Raw genomic sequence first — 18,002 nt, 5'->3', positions numbered from 1 at the left:
TGCAAGTAACACTCTCTTGTGTAGGTTCCAGTTACTTCCCATCTTATTTACTGAAAGGACTCCTCTCTGGCCTTATATTCAGAAAGCTGTTACAAATATGATTTTCCAAACTCATCATTTTAACCCCATCGTCTTCTCCTTGCATCCCTTTCCCTACCCCATGGCACCCTTGTTATGAAGGAAGACCTTGTTCTTTGACACCTCCCAGTCACTGTTTAGAATTTCTCTGACTTCCTCAGCCATAGATGACAGGTTTCCTTGCTTGTAATGTTCTCACAGAGACTTTTATGCTTTTTTCTACTTCTGGGAGGAGATCCTCATAACTATATATACATCACTGTCCATAATACTCATAAAATTGTCTTTTCTCAGGGTGTTTACATAAAACTTAGCCATAGTTAAGATACCTTTCTTTTAAGATACCTTTTTTAAGATATTCCTTCTTTTGGTGATGCCCACCATCTCAGTGTGTGTTGTCACCTGCCTGTCTCTCTGTAATCTACCTATTGTCTCCTGCCTTATTCTTGGATTGTAAAATTGCTGGGTATGGATGTTGTATTTGTTTTTTACTTACATAGTACGTTCTGCAACACTTGATTCTGATTTAAGAGTGTTACACTCTTGGATTTAAAGGAAACAGTCAAAAAGCGTGGCTGTTGCTTACTTGTGATTTCTCATTTATTGGGTAAACTGCTTGGAATTCATGTATAAAAGATCACACTAAGTTCATAAGGAACTCTTTCTGGTAAGTCTTGAGTTTGCACTAAATAGCAGTTTCAGAATTTTACATTAAGTATTATTTACCAAGAAACATGCAAACAGCAGAAGGCAAAGAATAGATAATACACAAATATATTCACTAATTTTTTGGATAAATTAGTCTTAGTGTGATCAGGCAGTTTTGTGTTTCCTCTGAAGGTGTTGAATTTTATTTTGAAAAACTTTACAAGAACTTGCTTTTCAAAATTTCACATTAGAATATTGGTAAAAACAGAATTTGCTTTTTTTAAATGCAGCTTATGTACAGAAAAAATACTAACTTAAGCAGCTCCTTCAGTTTAGCTCAGCAAAGCTCAAATGTTGAATAGTTACTGTTCAACTAAAGAATAAGCTATATAAAGGCACTGTGATTATACTTGCACTCCTCTAGGAGATATGATGAAAGCATTATTTTGCCTGATATTAGATTGCTTTCAGGATACAAGGGGCTTCAAGATGTAGGGAATATTATAAAAATACTGTTCTTACACATATTCAGTATATGGTAACATTTAAAATATTTAATCTGTGACTTACTGTAAAAACAAGAGGAGCATCTGTTCCTAAAACATTAATGCACATTGTTACCCTTTAAAATCTTTCACAATAGAGTTAGTGTCCTGTCTTTAATATGGAAGGGGAAAAAAAAAAAAGCAGGACCTCTCATCTTTGTGGTATAAGAATATCCCATTCAGCATTACTATGCTGCTTTAAAAGCAGATATTTTTAAAAATGTCTATGCTAAAGCCAAGACTTTGAAATTACTAAGAAAGAAACACACTGTCCTTAGTATCTCCCAAGTATGTGAAATGCTCTTGAACAGAGCTCCATGAAAGCTGTTTTTAAGTGATATAAATAAAGTGGCAAGATCAATTGATTTAGAATTTGGTTTAGTCACTTTACACTTGATACACTGGCACATGATGTTTGGCACCATATATGATAGTTTTGTATCATATCTGCTTTCTCTGTATTCCTTTTACTGCATTTAAGACTATCAAACCCACAGAATTAGAAATGTAAACGTAGGTTGGTTTTTTGGGGTTTTTTTTTTTGAGAATATAAGGGCAAACTGGTCTACAACCTGTGTTAATTAAAGGATGAATAATACTTTTCCAAAGAAAATTTAGTCACATATTGTCTCTCTAACTTTGCATCTGAAACAGTCATTTTACAAGAGCAGTATTAAATAGTGCTCAGAATTTGCTTTCCAAATGTGAATCCAAGCAGCTATTTGTACATGGCCAACACTTATCTGTCCACAGGATTTTCCAGTTCACTGTAAGATCAAATATCACATGTTATATGATCATTTGCAGCACTTTGCTTTTCCTGCCAAGCTCCTTATGACCAGATACAGACAGCAAGAATGAACTTTTAAATAGCAAATTTAAATAGCAACTTTAAAACAATATATGTAGCCAATGTGAAGACACTGATGAGACAAGAGCTTTGGGGACTTGTTGAAGCCAGAGGAAACTATAGGAATTTAATTGCTTTAATTGGTTTATTTTTATTATTGGGAGCAAACAAATGAATGATGGTTTCTTCCAGGTATCTGTCACAGTGATGTTTGGAATTAACAGTCTGGTCCACTGTGCAAAGTTAAATATAACAAAGAGGCAATAAACAAGAAAGTGGTCAAAATCTAAATTAGAAATCTGATTTACTGACATGAAACGTGTTCTAGGGGTTTTAAAAGCCCTGTAAGTCCATGGATTTTAACTTTCTCAATTTTATCTGGGTTTTTTTTTTAGCTGTTTTAAATTACAGATGATCGCATAGTCCTCATTTTCTACTTCTGTTGAATAAATTCCCTGACCTTCCATGAGTCATAAAGTAAGTGAATCTCCTCTTTCTCTCATGGATTTAACCGTATACTAAAACTGAGGCCTTATTTTTAACAAACAAGTAATCTTGCTGATGTTATGCAGAAACTTCTATGCACACCATAGTATTTGCTGAGACAAGTATGCTCTGGTACTGCATACCCATATATATTCTTTTGTTCTGTGTGTTGTCTGTCAGACAATTGAAGAAACTACGAGCAGAGGAGAGTGCAGAATATATTTTCAGAGTATCTCATATGGTGTACCGGTCCCCTAACCATAGGGGCTTAGAAGTTAACTGGAACTGTGTGTCTGTTAGCCAAATCCTTTGGGCCGTATGGAAGATTATACCTGGAGCGTGAGATTCTTCTGGCTATCTTTCTTTTATATTTACATGGAAATTAAACCTTTTTTCCCCCATGAGAATACTCAGGCAAAAAACTCCAGTTCTGTGTCTAGGGTTTCTGATGTTCGTGGATGTGTGCGTGTTCGCTTCCTTTTGCCAGAACTCCCAGTGTCTTAACTGCTTTTTGTGGTGGGAGGAGGTTTCGGTGAACACAGCTTTAAAGCTAGTTCTTTAACCTTTCTTTTAGCACAAGCTTTAAATCACATTGCTAGATTTGCAGGTTAACAGATAGCCTGATTGTGACTCTGTTCCTTGTATTTAATGATTGTTAGTTAATAAAGCCAGTGCTCTGCAGTCTCCATCAGTTAATCACCACCCCTGTGAATTCTTGTAGGGGCAAATGACTTGGGCTAGTTGACAGAAGTTTATTTAAAAAGATGATGTTGAATCTTCTACGCATCAGCCAAAATATTATTTAATTTCGCTAGAAATGGGTGTTTATTTTTGTAGGTTAGGATCTTTTTTTGTTAAGGTTAATTCATCTTTCTGCTTTTGTACTGCAGCTACCAGTCGTTTTTCTCTGCTGCAAATGCCAGATTTACGCCCAGCCTTGTTAGTAAAATAAACACAACTACTCCGAATAATGGAACATGTTAATTCAAGTGTTTATGTGGGCAGGTGTTTCCTTTTGTTTTTCCTTGTTTTAAAGGAGAGACTGACAGCACCTAGCAAGAGAGCAGAGCCTAGCTTTCCTTCTAGGCTTACTGCTAACGCTCGCATATCAGACTAGGGGAGTATATCCCAATGGAAAGATGTGAGTAACAGTTAAGTGTCTGTCATCTCCCCGGGCGGGAAAACACATAAACATACGGAGAGCGAGTCTGAAAGCCACAGCAACTCTTGCCTGGTTTTTGTTCTCTTGACATAGGTTTTCTCGATACTAACCTTAAAGCTCGCTCGCCCCTGTTTCCATAGAAATGCTTGTTTGCGTAGCAGCCCCAGCCGCCTCTCGTCTTCTTGCACGTCCCTGCTGAAACAGAGGAATGGTCAGCTGTGTTGTGAGATAAAAGAAATGGACTTAATACAGTAAAAAAGATTTGAAAACAGCATTGAAAAGCGAACTAGTTGTGGATTCAGTAGAATGGAGATAAAGGCAAATTTTCTGATCTTAAAAAAACATTGAAGAGGAGCTAGAAATTAGGCTGTCTGTCATTGAAATGAGCTTCTGAGTACAGAGAGGAAATCAGATAAAAATGTCAGGACTTTTAACACTGGAAGCAGAAATGATCAAGAACCACTTCTCTGATGATACAATATTTGGCGTAAAGAAATGCAAGGAAGTATCTTTCCACATAGCACTCAAAATGCATTCAAAATGCAGCAAGGCCATTAGAAAAATTAACAAAAGAAAAATACTTCAGGGCAAAATGAGAAGGGTGCGTGATTACAGTTACAGATGAGTGTGTGCACTTATGCTTCATTAGTTTTAAGAGAAGTCTGTTCTTCGACTGTATTCTTCCTCCCCAGCCCTTCACATGTTATTTGTGTTTTGGTAGCCTTTAAGGAATAGAGGAAGCTATGTATGGTTGTACAGTGCCTAGTGGAGTCCTGACTCAGTGTCTGGCTATCGCAATGTATGTACTAAATCACCTGACTCATCTAGATTCTATCTAGATATTACGTATAATGCCTGATAATACATGTGAAGAACCATTTCAGTAAGCATAAAAGGATGTTTGAGTGCTAGGAACTTCAAATGATGCAGCTTTAATCAATAGTATTTATGTACTTAATGGTTCAGAGACAACTTCCATCAAACTCCCAGTCTTTTTTTCCTCTTTCCTTATTCAGCCTGTCTTCTCCCATACCACACCACTTGTTCAGAGCAGTTCTGCCTTCCTCATAACTGGCACTGTACTTCTCTTTTCACCATTTTTTTTTTGTGTGTGCCAATCTCATCGTGTTTGCTCTATGCAAAGTGCCAGATGTGTTGGCAGGCCAGTAGGAATTATTTTTATATATGATAAGGAATAGTTTAGCTTTTGTGCCCTCAAGTAGCTGCAGTGAGACAGTAGAGTCTTGGTTAACTTTAGTCATGCAAGTTCCACTTAATGCAAAATGATTATAAAGCAAATCCCCTTTCTGTTGAAGCTTTTAAAGCAGGAGGAAAATGCAAGAGATAATTTAATGTGGGGCTTGTGTTCATAGGTCAGAATAACAAGATAGTGTCTTTTTTCTAGGCTGCTAGCAATAAAAGAACAGTTGCATGTGGTAAAAACAGTATGTTCTGGACTCTGTGCCAGTAAAAAAAAAAAAAAAGAAAAAAAAGATTATTTTGCAAACCGAAAACATCTTTGGTTCACGTAGGTTGATAGCATTTGTTAAACAAGACTGCAGGTGAAAGGTGTTCTGTAAGTAGTAATAACTCTTATATCCAATAGTAATTCTGTGAACTGGTAAGGAAGTAAGATTTTGATAGGATGTAGAATCATTTACTCAGGCTTCCTAGGATTTCTTTGAAAAACTTACACATTTATCACATTTATCCAGAGATGTTTTTGCTTTGCCAGCTCTGCCCAAATTTTTACGAAACAGTCAATTTATCTTTAGGAACAGACTGTTGTTTTCCCTGATAATGTTAACCAGACTTGTGGTAAGGCCAGACACAGTGGCATTCAAAACAAGTCATAATTAATCTGAACCACCTTATTTTTCAGATGACACCTGGTACTTTGAGCAGAAAACAGCTAGTGTGCCCTATTACATAGTTCAGGATAAAAAGTAAGGTTCAAATTAAAAAAAAAAAAATTGTTAGTGTATAAAAATATATTCAGAACAGAGCATTAAGTTCTGATTTCAACAGAAAAAAGTTTGAGGGACTAGCTGCTAATACATCAGCAATAAATATTTTTCCTTACAAATTATTACAGTTGATAAACTGATGTTTATAATGCTATATCAGTATTGCGTAATCTAATGTTTACTTCATACTGTCATTATTCATTGCAATAAACTTGTATCTGACATGTGGTATGACTTAATCCAAAGGTCATGTTGGAAAAGTGTTTTTTAGTGTTCGAGTTACTTTTATGTTATATTTTATTGCATACTTTTGGCTTGTACTGTAGTAAAATGCAGGCTGCTTAACCTGTGCCAGTACTTGGAAATAAAGATCCTGCTTGCTCAGGGGTCCTGTTCAATGTGAAAAGGATATGCTCATCTGTCTGAACTCTGTCACCCTATTTTGTGACTAGAAGGGTTATGGAAACCAGGAGTTTGTGACTTTGTATGTACCATGAAACTCTACTTTAAAGGCATTTAATGAAAGATAAATCATGTAATTGAATGACTTGTTTGCATTTTTACCATTCTGAAGGATGTGAAACAACAATGAAATACTGTAAAGCTCTAGTATGGAAGGGCTGAGTGACTCCTAAGTTGGGAAGCTTTGTTTTACTCCACAAAGTTGAGCAAACAGAAATCAAATCCAAATGGTCTGTGTCAGTGAACTCTGAAATAGTACTGGAATGTTGTTCCATCCAGTTCCTATTAGTATTGTCAAGATTCGTACTGGAAATTTTGTTTTTATCTGGAATGAGAGTCTCATCCTAGGTCCTGTGTTGCATCCACCACTTGAGTAGGGATTGGTCATCCTTATGAGCTCTGTTCTAGTTTCTGGTTAGACTTGAATCCGCTAACTTTTGGCATTGTCTGAAAGATTAATTTCCAGTGAGGGCTTAGTATTCTTCCTAAAATGAATACCTTTTTTTTCCCCCCACCAAACTGAGAGGCTGGGACAAAAAAAAAAACCCAACCCAAACCACTTCTTTATAAAATATGTATACTTGAATAGAAAGGAAGATGTACTTGGCAGATGATTAGCAATTAATTCATTATCTTTATGCTGGGCCTGTTCCTTGGTAAACTGTATGTTTAGGAAATAATGTAGACTACTGGCTAGTAAAGTTGAAGGAAGACCGAAATTTTGATTGGGATCTCTGGCTACATTTTGAATGATTTTCACTGCTTGAAATATTCTTTTTAAGTGATTAAATAAGTTACAACTCACTATTGATTATAATTTCTTAAATTTATCTTGCTTAGACTCATTTAAATATGTTGTTTTTGGGGAAAAATGTTCAAAGTTGTTAGCTTCTTGAAATTAGCTGTAGTTTAAGAATATTATGGGGTTGCAGTAATCTTCATTTTTAGGGGATGACTAACTTGATGAATGAGAACACTGTGAATATAGTGTGCTCTTTCAGCTGTGGCCTCTAGTATGAGTCACTTAAAAAAAGATATCTGAGAGCGAGTTAGACTAATTGCACCAGTTCCTCGCGTAGGCCAGAACATTAATGGCAATAACTTTTGGTCACCATTGATGTGGAGTTGAGAATAACCTTTTATGTCTAGCAAATCTTGTGAGCCTATTTGTCATGCTAAATTTTAAAGTAGTTTATGGAGACTATGAAGAAAACTGAAAGAGCTCATGATAACTTAAGAAATGTTGACTGTAACTTGAACCTGACTGTTTCATTCTGTGCCACAGTTAAAATTTCTACAATCTCTGTTTTTAGAGGATTACCCCAATGGGACATGGCTTGGAGACGAAAATAATCCTGAGATGCGGGTCCGTTGCCCCATCACCCCTGCTGACATGCTGCACATCAGCACGAACTGCCGCACAGCTGAGAAGATGGCACTGACGTTGCTTGATTATCTCTTCCATCGGGAAATTCAGGCCATCTCCAACCTTTCAGGCCAGGGGAAGCATGGGAAGAAGCAACTTGATCCTCTCATGATTTATGGAATTCGCTGTGAGTATCATACTGAAACTTTTGAATTTATACTGTGCAGATAAGGCAGAAACTGTCTGCTATTTGCAGTTAAACTATGTTTTGTAAGAATGAGGTAGGTATTGTTGTTGCCAGACAGATGTTTTGTTAGCTTTTCTTTATGAAGGAATTCTAATGGGCTGGTTTAATTTAGCTTGTTGTGGGTGATCACCAAAAATTCCTCAATCTTGAAATCTGAATTCAGATTTCTTTGCAACCACCAGCTGTGAGCACACCATGTGTAGTAAATATCAGAGGAGTATTACTTTCTCAGATAATGGAACAAATAATAAAACAAATTACACATATTTAAATATTGTTCACGTGTTCAAAACAGTATGGTCTTGAATCCTAGTTTTTTACTTCCCATTTATGTCTATTATTTCAAAAGACTTGCTGACACTGAGATGGAGGAAATTTGCAATCTCAGGAGAGATTGAGTATCGAAGTCTGTGGATGCATAACAGGAATGCACATGATGCTAATGTACTTCTGTCTGCTCCAGTGTGCATGAGTCTTTTGGTTATTAAAGCTATTATGCAGTATAATGAACAGATATTACTTACATTGAAGAAGCAATTTTTGGCAATTTAAAAGGTATCAAATGTGGTTTGCATATGGAATATAGTAGGCCTAGCCACTGGTTTTAAGTGAAAAGATGAATCTGGACAAACGCATCTTGCTCTGATACAGTGACTTCTAGTAGGGAATTACTCAGTGAGTACGCTGAGGACAGCCAAGTTTGTTCCACATGCTATGGTGTAAATATTTTCCAGCAAAGGAGGTAGGCAAAGGCCTTTCAAACAGCCAAGCATCTGACGCAAGTGTACACCTTGTGTGATACCTTTGCTATGCATGCAAAGAGGAGACCAATTTAAATGTTAGTGTGGAGTTAAGAGAGAGTCTAAAAATGACCAACTTTACTAATTGAACTAGATTTTAATATACCAGTAGATCTCATTGTTAAAAGATTCTTTATAGTCACATCTTATGTAGGTCACCGATGGATTAGTAGAGTGGGAATAATTTGTCGTACTAGAGTGTTTTGTATGCAATTGCCAATTTGAAATGCCAATTAAGGCTTAAGAACATAGCCAGAGAGAGCTTATTTTGTATGGTGTTTGAAGAATTTGGTGTTTTATTTTTGTGCTTCTGTTAGGGCAATGTGTTTGATAGTTACATGGAAGAAAATGTGAAGAATATTCGATCATGAGACTGCTGTGCTTTCTTTACACAGTACTGAGCGGAGGAAATACAGTCCTATTGACCTGCTTTTGTTTCTAGTAATTTGCTGGCTATCATGGGGAAATTGATAGGCAAAACTAACCCATTCAGTTTGCTGCATTAGGCCAATTTTTGTCTCCTTACATACCTGAAGCAGAAGACTTCAGGCTTCTATGGCAAATATATTAAATATGTATTTTTAAGGGAGAATATGATTCAAAGTAATTTTGATCTCCTCAACATTTTAACTATTGATCTCAACAATGTAAATGACCTTGTTCCATTGTGTTTTTAAAACTTAGAATTTTGTTGACAATAGTTTTTAGAAACATAAAGAAATGAATCTTGCTCCAATGTTAAAGCAAGTCACTAGCAGCCCTTTTCCTCATCACTTAAATCTGTGAGCACAAATCAAACGAGTGAGTTTATAACTACTTGTGTAGAAAGAACAGGGTTTTGAAAATGTGAGCATAGGGAAGGAATGTGCTCATGTGACTGAATCCTCAAGCTAGGGATTATGTCATTTATATAAGGCATTCTGACCATGAAGAAATTGGATTATAGAAGTGATCCGTGCAGTTGGAAAAGGTCTGCAATGCAGAAACGTAACAGCAGTGGATCATAAGCAGCAGCATTCTGAATGATGAGCACAGAAACCACTGTCTGTGTCTTTGATGTCATAAGCACAGTTCGGAAGGTTTGGGATCTAGGTATCTGAAACATATCTTTATTTCTTCTTCATGTTGACTAGTGTGTTGCTTTCTTTTGGGAACCAGTCCATAGCAAACTAGGGATTGTGTATGACTTCTGGAAAAAATAACAGCCTGTTTGAATCTGACCAGAGTTTACTTTTTTGGGTACATAAATGTTAATGGTTACTGAGATTTGCTGTTGGCTATGGCAAAGAATCCTGTGGCAACAAATGAAGAAAATGCATGTAAACTTGATGAAGCAGCAAATTTAATAGCAACAACATTGGTCCAGAAATGATGATTTCATATAATAAGTTATCACTGCAAATAATTAAGTTGAAATGAAATTTGTTTTCAGTACCCTGTTTATGAATTTGCTGTGATGTGAGTGAGCATATGGATGACTCATAACTTTCAAGGTTGAGATTCTGGCCATGTTCAGTTCAGTGGCAGAACTCTTGTTGAGTTCAGCTGTGCCACGATTTCATCCTTAATATTTGTCAGAGAGGTATTGGGAGGAGTCCTGCCATGCCATATCCACTTTGCTTTACCAGTCCACAGACCATCTGTTTTTTATTGGTGAAGTGTTGTTCCATAAAATCTACCAAAAACTGAGTGCAGCGCTAGCATGGGAACTAAATTAGGTTGTTGTCCTAACAATGTGGTTTGCTTCTGCTCTGAGCAGTAATACTTTGATTCATTATTTTAAACTTAAATGAAAAATCTAATGTCATCAGCCTCGCATTTGCCAATCATAGCTAGAAAAGCTCAAGCTAATATAAAGGATTTTATTTTTCCTTCTGTTTCAAGTTTCTTGAAGTTTGTCAGTGGAAAGAGATTCCTTCCTTTCTTTTTCTAGAAGAAAAAGAAAACACTAACCCAATCTGTATTTAATAGAATATTTTGTATAATATGCAGAAACTATAGAAAATGAAGAGATGTATGTTTATTAAAAGTTCTTGATGGACTGCATAAGGTTCACTGCAAGAGAGATGAAAGTTTATCTTTGGAAGTATAAATTATCACTTGTGGCATAAATTTGCTTGTGGGGTGGCAGTGGTATTGAAGAAAGCTTTGGGGCAAGAAACCAAAATGACTTAAACATACTATATGTCATTAAGTAGCTCATTACTTCATCCCTACTAAAAATGTAGATATTTTCTGGTGAAATACGATATAAGAACATCCGTAGTTGTAATTTTTTTTGTGTAACAGAAAATACAGGTTTAGGTCTTTTGAGATTTTATAGCAATCTCCACAAATGAGTTTGAAAAAACAGATTTCCAAATTCAGAATTTTGCACTTACAAGAAACTTTATAACACAAAGGATGATTTTACATTTGTCTTGGAAAAAATTGAGAGGGGATTTCTGAAGTTCATAAAAGAAAATCCATCAACAGTTTTTATTCTTTAAAATAATCTAAGTAATTAAATGAAAACAAAATAACATTAGTTATTTCCTGCTAACTGTGTAACTTTGTTAGTGTGTCATTTCTGTGAAAGGCTCTTGCATCTGCACATGTGTTTTTGCAGACTCTCACCCATCATTTTTTAACATATTTGTCAGTTTTAGCTAATTATGACAAGAGGATAGAAGATCAGTGCCTACAAATTAAATGCAGAATGAGTGGTTGGGTGGGGGAGGGAGATACAAATTCACTAATTGCATTAAGGAGAACCTGTGCCCTTAGTTCAGTTGTATTATTGGACATCAGAAATCCTTTCTTGGCTCCATACAGTCGTCTGTTGCTCAGGGAACTATTTATGCATATTGAAATAACTGTCACATTAGGGACATGATTGTTGGTTAAAAAAACAAAACAAACAAATAAGAACAAAAAAAAACCCCACCAAAAAACCCCAGTACCCACAGAAGGGAGGGTACTGTGGTGAAAGATGTATGAGTACTGTTATAGCCAGCTTAGTACTATTCTGTTGAATTTTCCCATCTGCTTCCAAGACTACTTGGTAGAGTGAATTTTTGCTGATTTCCTGTCATGAGTTAACATTTATTTCAACCAGAATACATCCCTGTCATTTAAATAACATAGGAAAAAAGTGTTATCTGAAAATATCTTATGATAAAGTCTGATTTGTAACTATATGGTAAATGATGTATATTCTGTTTCAAATGGCACATAACTTTTTAAGATGTAATTAAAAATGTGGAATAGAAAGAAATTGGTAATCAAACCTTGGTATTTCTATTGTGTCATAATATTGCTTCCAGTAAAGATGGGACCACTTTTCTACTGTACTAGTTGAAAGAGATGTTAATACACTTTGATAGAAGAATGAAACATAGCTATGTCCTCTTCAGAGGGCTGTTCAGATAGAATTGAGCACTATACTGCTCTACAAATTTCATTGACACGATACTGCTTGAGAAGCAGACCACCCATGTTTGTTTAATAGGAAACACATTTGACTCCTGCTTGATTGTGTAATGTATGTCAGTAAGATCAGTGTATGTATATATGAGTATATATATTCGTGCACATAACCCAAACATAATGCAGGTTGGGCCAGTTTAAGCAACTTGCGACTTGTGTCATGCAAAATCTGCGCATCACAGTAAGTTACTACTGTTTCAGCTTCTCATTTGCTTTTAATGAAGGTTTTGATCTTAATAGCAATGCAGGATAAACAACAAAAATACCACACTTCTGTTCCATCTTTCTTGAGCATTACCATGCTTTTAAATACTGGAGGAAGGGTAGTAAGTTGCTTCTCATAGACAAACTGTTAGCTCTCATGTTTCTCATGAGTGGATCTGTTTTATGAGAAACTGCAGACTGTTGTTTATTTATATAGAATGTTTTATATAAATAAACATTACAGTTACTGAAGACGTGCACTATAAATACAGAATGTATTTAGTATTTGCTGTTTTTTCATTTTTCCACTTTAAAAAAGCCTTTTTTATTGCTGTATTTTTATAAACTATACCCATTTTTCCTTTTATATCCTTTTTTCCTTCCTAATTTTTGTGTACTTTTTCTGCACTCTCTCTCTGTCTTACGTTCATTTCCTGTTTATAATTCTGGGCTTCATGTATCTCATTTCTGAATATCGTACTAGTCACTGATTGTCAGAGTGTATAGTGTATATACAATGGTTTAAAACAGTGTTACACCTAGATGCAACAGAGATGGATGGCTCCAAGTCTTGGTTATCAGCAATTGTACACATGCATTTAGACCTTGGATTCCATCAGGAGACTGTTGGAGAACTTGAAAATTTTTCAAATTGGCATTTTGTCCGATCTCTTTAGTATTTCATCAGCATGAGAAATTGATGGATTTCTGTAACTTGGATTGTTGTGATTACATTGCTAATTGTCATTTCAATCTGTCCCCCTTGACAGACCAGCTAACTCAAGAATCAGTCATGCTCTGGATACTCTGAAAGTTTGGGGGGAAGAGGAATGGGTTAGTGGCAGGATCCCTGATGTTTTCTGTTTAACCCATGCTTCTGTTTCTTCATTATATAGGACATTAACTAATCTTCCAAGCTATAGTAGTCTGAAAAGAAGTTGTGTGGTTTGTATCTGCATGGATGAGCTAATCTTGTGGTCCCTGGAAGTACTTTTTGCCAACATTTTCTTCTCCTAGTAATAAATACCATGGACTGTAGCTCTTTGGAAATAAAAATTTACTTCAGCCTGTTCCTTTGAGGACTGCAGTGTTATCAGATGCTGTAGTGCATTTCTCCTCAACTGCCAGATCATGGCTTAGAGGTGGGACAAACTTCATTTTACAGTTTGAAGGGTTGAGTATAAGCAGACAAGAATTCATCCAATTCTGCAGCATCATGCCTGTGGCAGATGGGGGAGTTGAAGCAAGTTCTCCTCAGCTGTGTGCTGTTCAAAACCTTTACTCTGAATCTTACCAAGTGGACCACCTCCATCTGACAAGTTCAGAAGAGCTGCGTTGTGGTTCATTCTGAAGTCCATGAGAGTGGTGACTGTTGTCAGGGACAGAACTTGGGAAGATAGGAGGGAGAGTTTGCAGAGGTGTTGAACTGTCTCGTACTCAAGAAGAAAGTGAGAGCGAAGTCTGAGAGTTCAGCACATCTTTAAATGGAAAGAAGTGAAGGAAAGCATTTCTGTTGTGCTTTTCTCATATCCAAAAAGCATTAATTTTTTTTGTACAGCACCCTCGGGAAGGGCCTTGTGATGCAGCAGTGCTGCTTTTTTCAAACATGTTGTCTTCCTCAGAGCTGCAAAAGTCTGGCTTCAGTTCCAAATAGCTGCTTCTTTGTGAATCAATTAAATGCTGCCACATGGAGGGAAGTGATAACCTCTTTTGAGGCTAGGCAAGAAGATAATATGAGAACCCATTGAGTTTATCTCAGCACCACAGTTCTCATAAATGGCATCAATGCTGGCACTTGCTTACTGACTTTATGTAAGCACTCTAATTTAATGCTGGCTGTTGTTTTCTTCTTTCCTGGGCACTTATGTTTATTTCAATTACTTTGCTGGCCAGTTACTGTTTATTAAAGTGAAATAAAGACAGCAATTTTGGGAAATAAATTGTTGGCAGTGTGTTTTCTCTCTCCCTCTCACACTTCTCTTGTTCTTGCATTATACAAGTGATGAATTTAATTTTCCATTCTTGAACGTAAGCAGCTGCTTAGCCTGTCAGTCGCAACTGTGATTGCATGTAACTTGATTGTGCATGATGTGCTGTCAAGCACTTGGAGTTTGTAGGCTCTGCAGAAAGAAGAGAACTAATGCATTAGGTCACTTGGACCATCTCTTTCCAGCTGATGCACAGTTGTTCCATCCTCTCAATACTTTTCCGCTTTGGTCCTCACTTCTTGAGAGGCAGCTAAAAAAATACAGATAAGTCTGTGAGCATAAAAGCAGTTTTCTCAGTGACTTTATATGTTGCTTCAGGAGTGTATAACGAAAAAAGGGGTAAGTTGTTTAATTTTATAAGAAAGATGTGCTCATTGGGAAAGTTACTGCTACAAATACGATAACTTAGCTGAATGAGTGCTGTTTTTTTTTCGAATGAAAAGCAAGGGCGTCTTGCATGGATTTCAGAAGTCATTACATATTAATGAATTAACAAGCCCCAAACCCTGATGTCAGCAAGAAGTATCGGACCATTTGTAATCAGTGTTGAGTGTGATGTCCAAGGATCATTTTTATCAATACCGAAGGTCCACCTGAGCTATGAAGTTACAAGTGAAATAGAGGACTCTTTGTATCACGGTTGTACTAGTCACTGTTTTCTTTGGGCTGATTCCTCCATACATGGAACTTCTCCAGTGTTGTGACTGTTTGCAGGGTAGTTACTCCAATGTGCAGCGGTGGTATCCCTTTAGGACCTAATTCAGAAGGATGCGGAGCATCCTTTACTGTCACCATCTGTAGAGGAGGCTGGTGGTTACCCAGTATCACTCAGGCTCAGTCCCTGCATAAATAAAATATCCTAATGAACTTTCAATGGACTCCAGACAAGAAATATTTTCTTTACTATCGAAGGCCTATAAATGACAAAATTGAACTTTTATGGTGTGGTTTTTAGAACACATGAAGAGTCTAAGAAAGTATTTGATCCCTGACATTTTGAGAGGAAAAGCAGCTCAGCCACCAAACACAGATTGATCAGTGCAAAAATAATGTACATTCATCTGGAAAACGCATTGCTGTATGCAAGGAGAGCTGTGATTTCACAGAATGTCATAAACGGAATTCCAGAAAGTTGCATAGCTTTTCCTTTCCTGGCTTTCAACTGTCTTTTCTCCATTTCACAAGGGTTAAAAAGTGAAGTGAGGAGATGCCTCAAGCTGACTGCAAGTAAAATGTAAATAAATTCCCGCAGCGTTCAGGCTTCTGTCGTGCCAGTCGTTTCCAAACCCACAAGCTCCTTCGGAAGGGGAGAAATTTTCGTTGTTGATTCATAAGTGAGTTTTTCTTGGCGGCACGTGTGGTGGCGTTTGCCATCCAGATGGGCTCCCGAGGCACTGCGGTGAGGGCTTATGTAACGGGATGTCTCGGGAAGGGGGTGGTTAAAGCAACAACCCTCCTTTTTCCATCGGTTCTGCTGCTGGTTCTGTCAGATCACGTTGTGCTGCTGTGTAAAAGACGAACAGCTGTTTAATCAACTTCTCTGTAAAATTGCGGCTATCAAAAATGACCTGAAGTGTGGTTATTGGCAGCGGCTTCTTAAAATCAGAAACATTTATTTCGATCAAGCATTACTGCTTGAATTTAGGTGATTCCATTTGTTTTGAGCATCAGACTTTGATTTCAAACAGTGAATTGATCCTTTGGCAATAAACACATCATATACTTAGGTATCTTCCATTCCAAACCAGAATGATGTCTGATAAACCTTATGGGATTGTTTCTCCCAGTGAGTAAAAGAAATAGCAAGATCTTTGCTTGCTATGATCATAAATGAATGCTCTGACATTTTGAATGTGCAAAACTAAAAGGTAAATTTAACTGAATACTTAAAAGCATGATATCCTCTAAATGCATTTCTATTATGCAAAAAGAAGGTAATAGTTATGATGAGCACATTAGGTATTTTATTTGGAAGGAGATTGTTAGTGGCCGGGTAAGTCAAACAAGTATTGGAGTCTTTAGGTCCTAATCTTCATGAAAAGCCATTTCAGATGAAAATGCTTGTGCAGTCTATATGGAATGCTGTCACAGCAATTTTTTTAGCTGTACAGCTATAGCTGTATAAAGTATGCAGTTCTGCTTTCATACTGAGACCCAAATGTTGCATGAATATGTATATATTTTGGGAGGAAATGAAACATAGATCTTCTTTTTTCAAGGTATCTTGTTTTATTTGCTGTGTTTTTAGATTCTTGCAAGATGGTTTTTAGAGCAAAGCAATGTGTTTTCTTTTAAAAATGGAGGAAAAAATAGAAGCAAATCTATGTCATTTGTCCAATATCATTGTAGTGGAGTACCTCTCATGTAACTTGTGAGCTGTAGCAAGTCTGTAGTAGATGACATGAAGACTTTTCTATTCTCAGATTATAAAACCTCTGGTTTGGTCTAGAATTATTTTCTTGTGGGGTTGATTGATTCAATTTAATGAGTCAGACACTTTAAGTTTTTGATAATTTTCGATAATTATACTCTGGTTATTAAACAGTTACATTTATGCAGCTGTTGGTATTCTGTCACCATCGGAGAAATGTGATCAAAAGATCCCTACAGGAATGCCTTACGGCCACTACTGTAACACGCTGTGTGGAACTCACTTCAATCAAAGTGTGCAACCAGGAACATCAAAAATACTCTATTTCTGTAGTGATTAATTCGCTCGCTTCCATTTCACAGCATATCTCTGGTTCTGCAGTTCTGCTAACCTTTTGTAGCACTTGGCATGTGCTGCAAGGGAGTCGGAGATTGAGCAAACATACACATGCACGGATAAAAATGCTGTTGTTTCTTGCCAGAATGGTAAATTTGATGCTCCACTGGATGGCATTATTTGCATGCTTATGGCTGTCTCTCGATGAGTCAAAATAAAATAGGTAAAATACATAAACAGACTGGCTGGTTTTCCAGAAAGGTGGTAAGGTGTGTCTGAATGTAGGAGCTCTTCTGTTTTAGAAGAGGATACATTGGTGGAATTTGGGGTTTCTAGATGCTAATATAATTTTATTTTTGTTTTTGAAACTTCTGGTAGGGTTCTGTAGACCCACATGGGTCCTTTTAATTTGTAGAACAAGGGCATTTAAAATAATTTTTAATTTCGTGTTTCCTCTGGTTCTGGGATTTGCTAAAAATTATTCAGGCAAATAGTCTATATAAATAATAATAATGAGATATTTGGACAAATTAACTTTTAATAAAATACAATTAGATGTTAAATATTCTGGTAATTGGAAGCTAGTTATTATTTCTTTTGAGGAACAGTACACTGCCAGAATCAAATCTGAGCCAGATCTGCATGTAAGCATCAAGAAGGTGCTTACTTTTCTCGTGTAACATTTGGTTTCAGAATGCTCTGTTTTACAGAGAGCAAGAACAGAGAAAGAGAAACCTCATGCCTTTTGGGTTGTACTGCTTTCTCATAACTTAAACAAACAAACAAACAAAAAACCCAACAAACAAACAAAAAACTATCTGGATGTTGGAGACTACGTATTTTACCTGAAGCAGAAAGACTTCTAGTAATCACTTCTAAAAGGTGAATGGTCTCTTGCAGTAGGCCTTTGATCTGGTATGCTTGAGACAAATGTGAAAAATAAATGTGGTTCCAGTCATCTGTCTGCATCCACCAAATCATCGGATCTGCAGCTTCAGATTGACAGAGAAAGTTGTAATGATTG

At 36.6% G+C, this 18,002-nt stretch overlaps 1 protein-coding gene across 5 annotated transcripts in view; it reads left to right on the top strand.

The window, feature by feature from the left end:
- The window catches only part of LOC115345353 (BTG3 associated nuclear protein), a 154,808-nt gene that overhangs the window by 43,272 nt on the left and 93,534 nt on the right, over positions 1-18,002 (top strand). For all 5 annotated transcript variants that reach the window (XR_005933108.1, XM_030023920.1, XM_041125653.1 and 2 more), the window contains exon 7: positions 7,512-7,751. Coding sequence is in view for 4 of the 5 variants with exons in the window: in XM_030023920.1 (XP_029879780.1) it covers positions 7,512-7,751 (240 nt within the window). In the remaining variant the exon portion in view is untranslated. The remainder of the gene's footprint in view (positions 1-7,511; positions 7,752-18,002) is intronic.

Source organism: Aquila chrysaetos, chromosome 9 (assembly GCF_900496995.4).
Source record: "Aquila chrysaetos chrysaetos chromosome 9, bAquChr1.4, whole genome shotgun sequence".
NCBI lineage: Eukaryota > Metazoa > Chordata > Aves > Accipitriformes > Accipitridae > Aquila > Aquila chrysaetos.
Note: the sequence above shows the minus strand (reverse complement) of the source record. Positions and strands in the feature narration are given on the sequence as shown.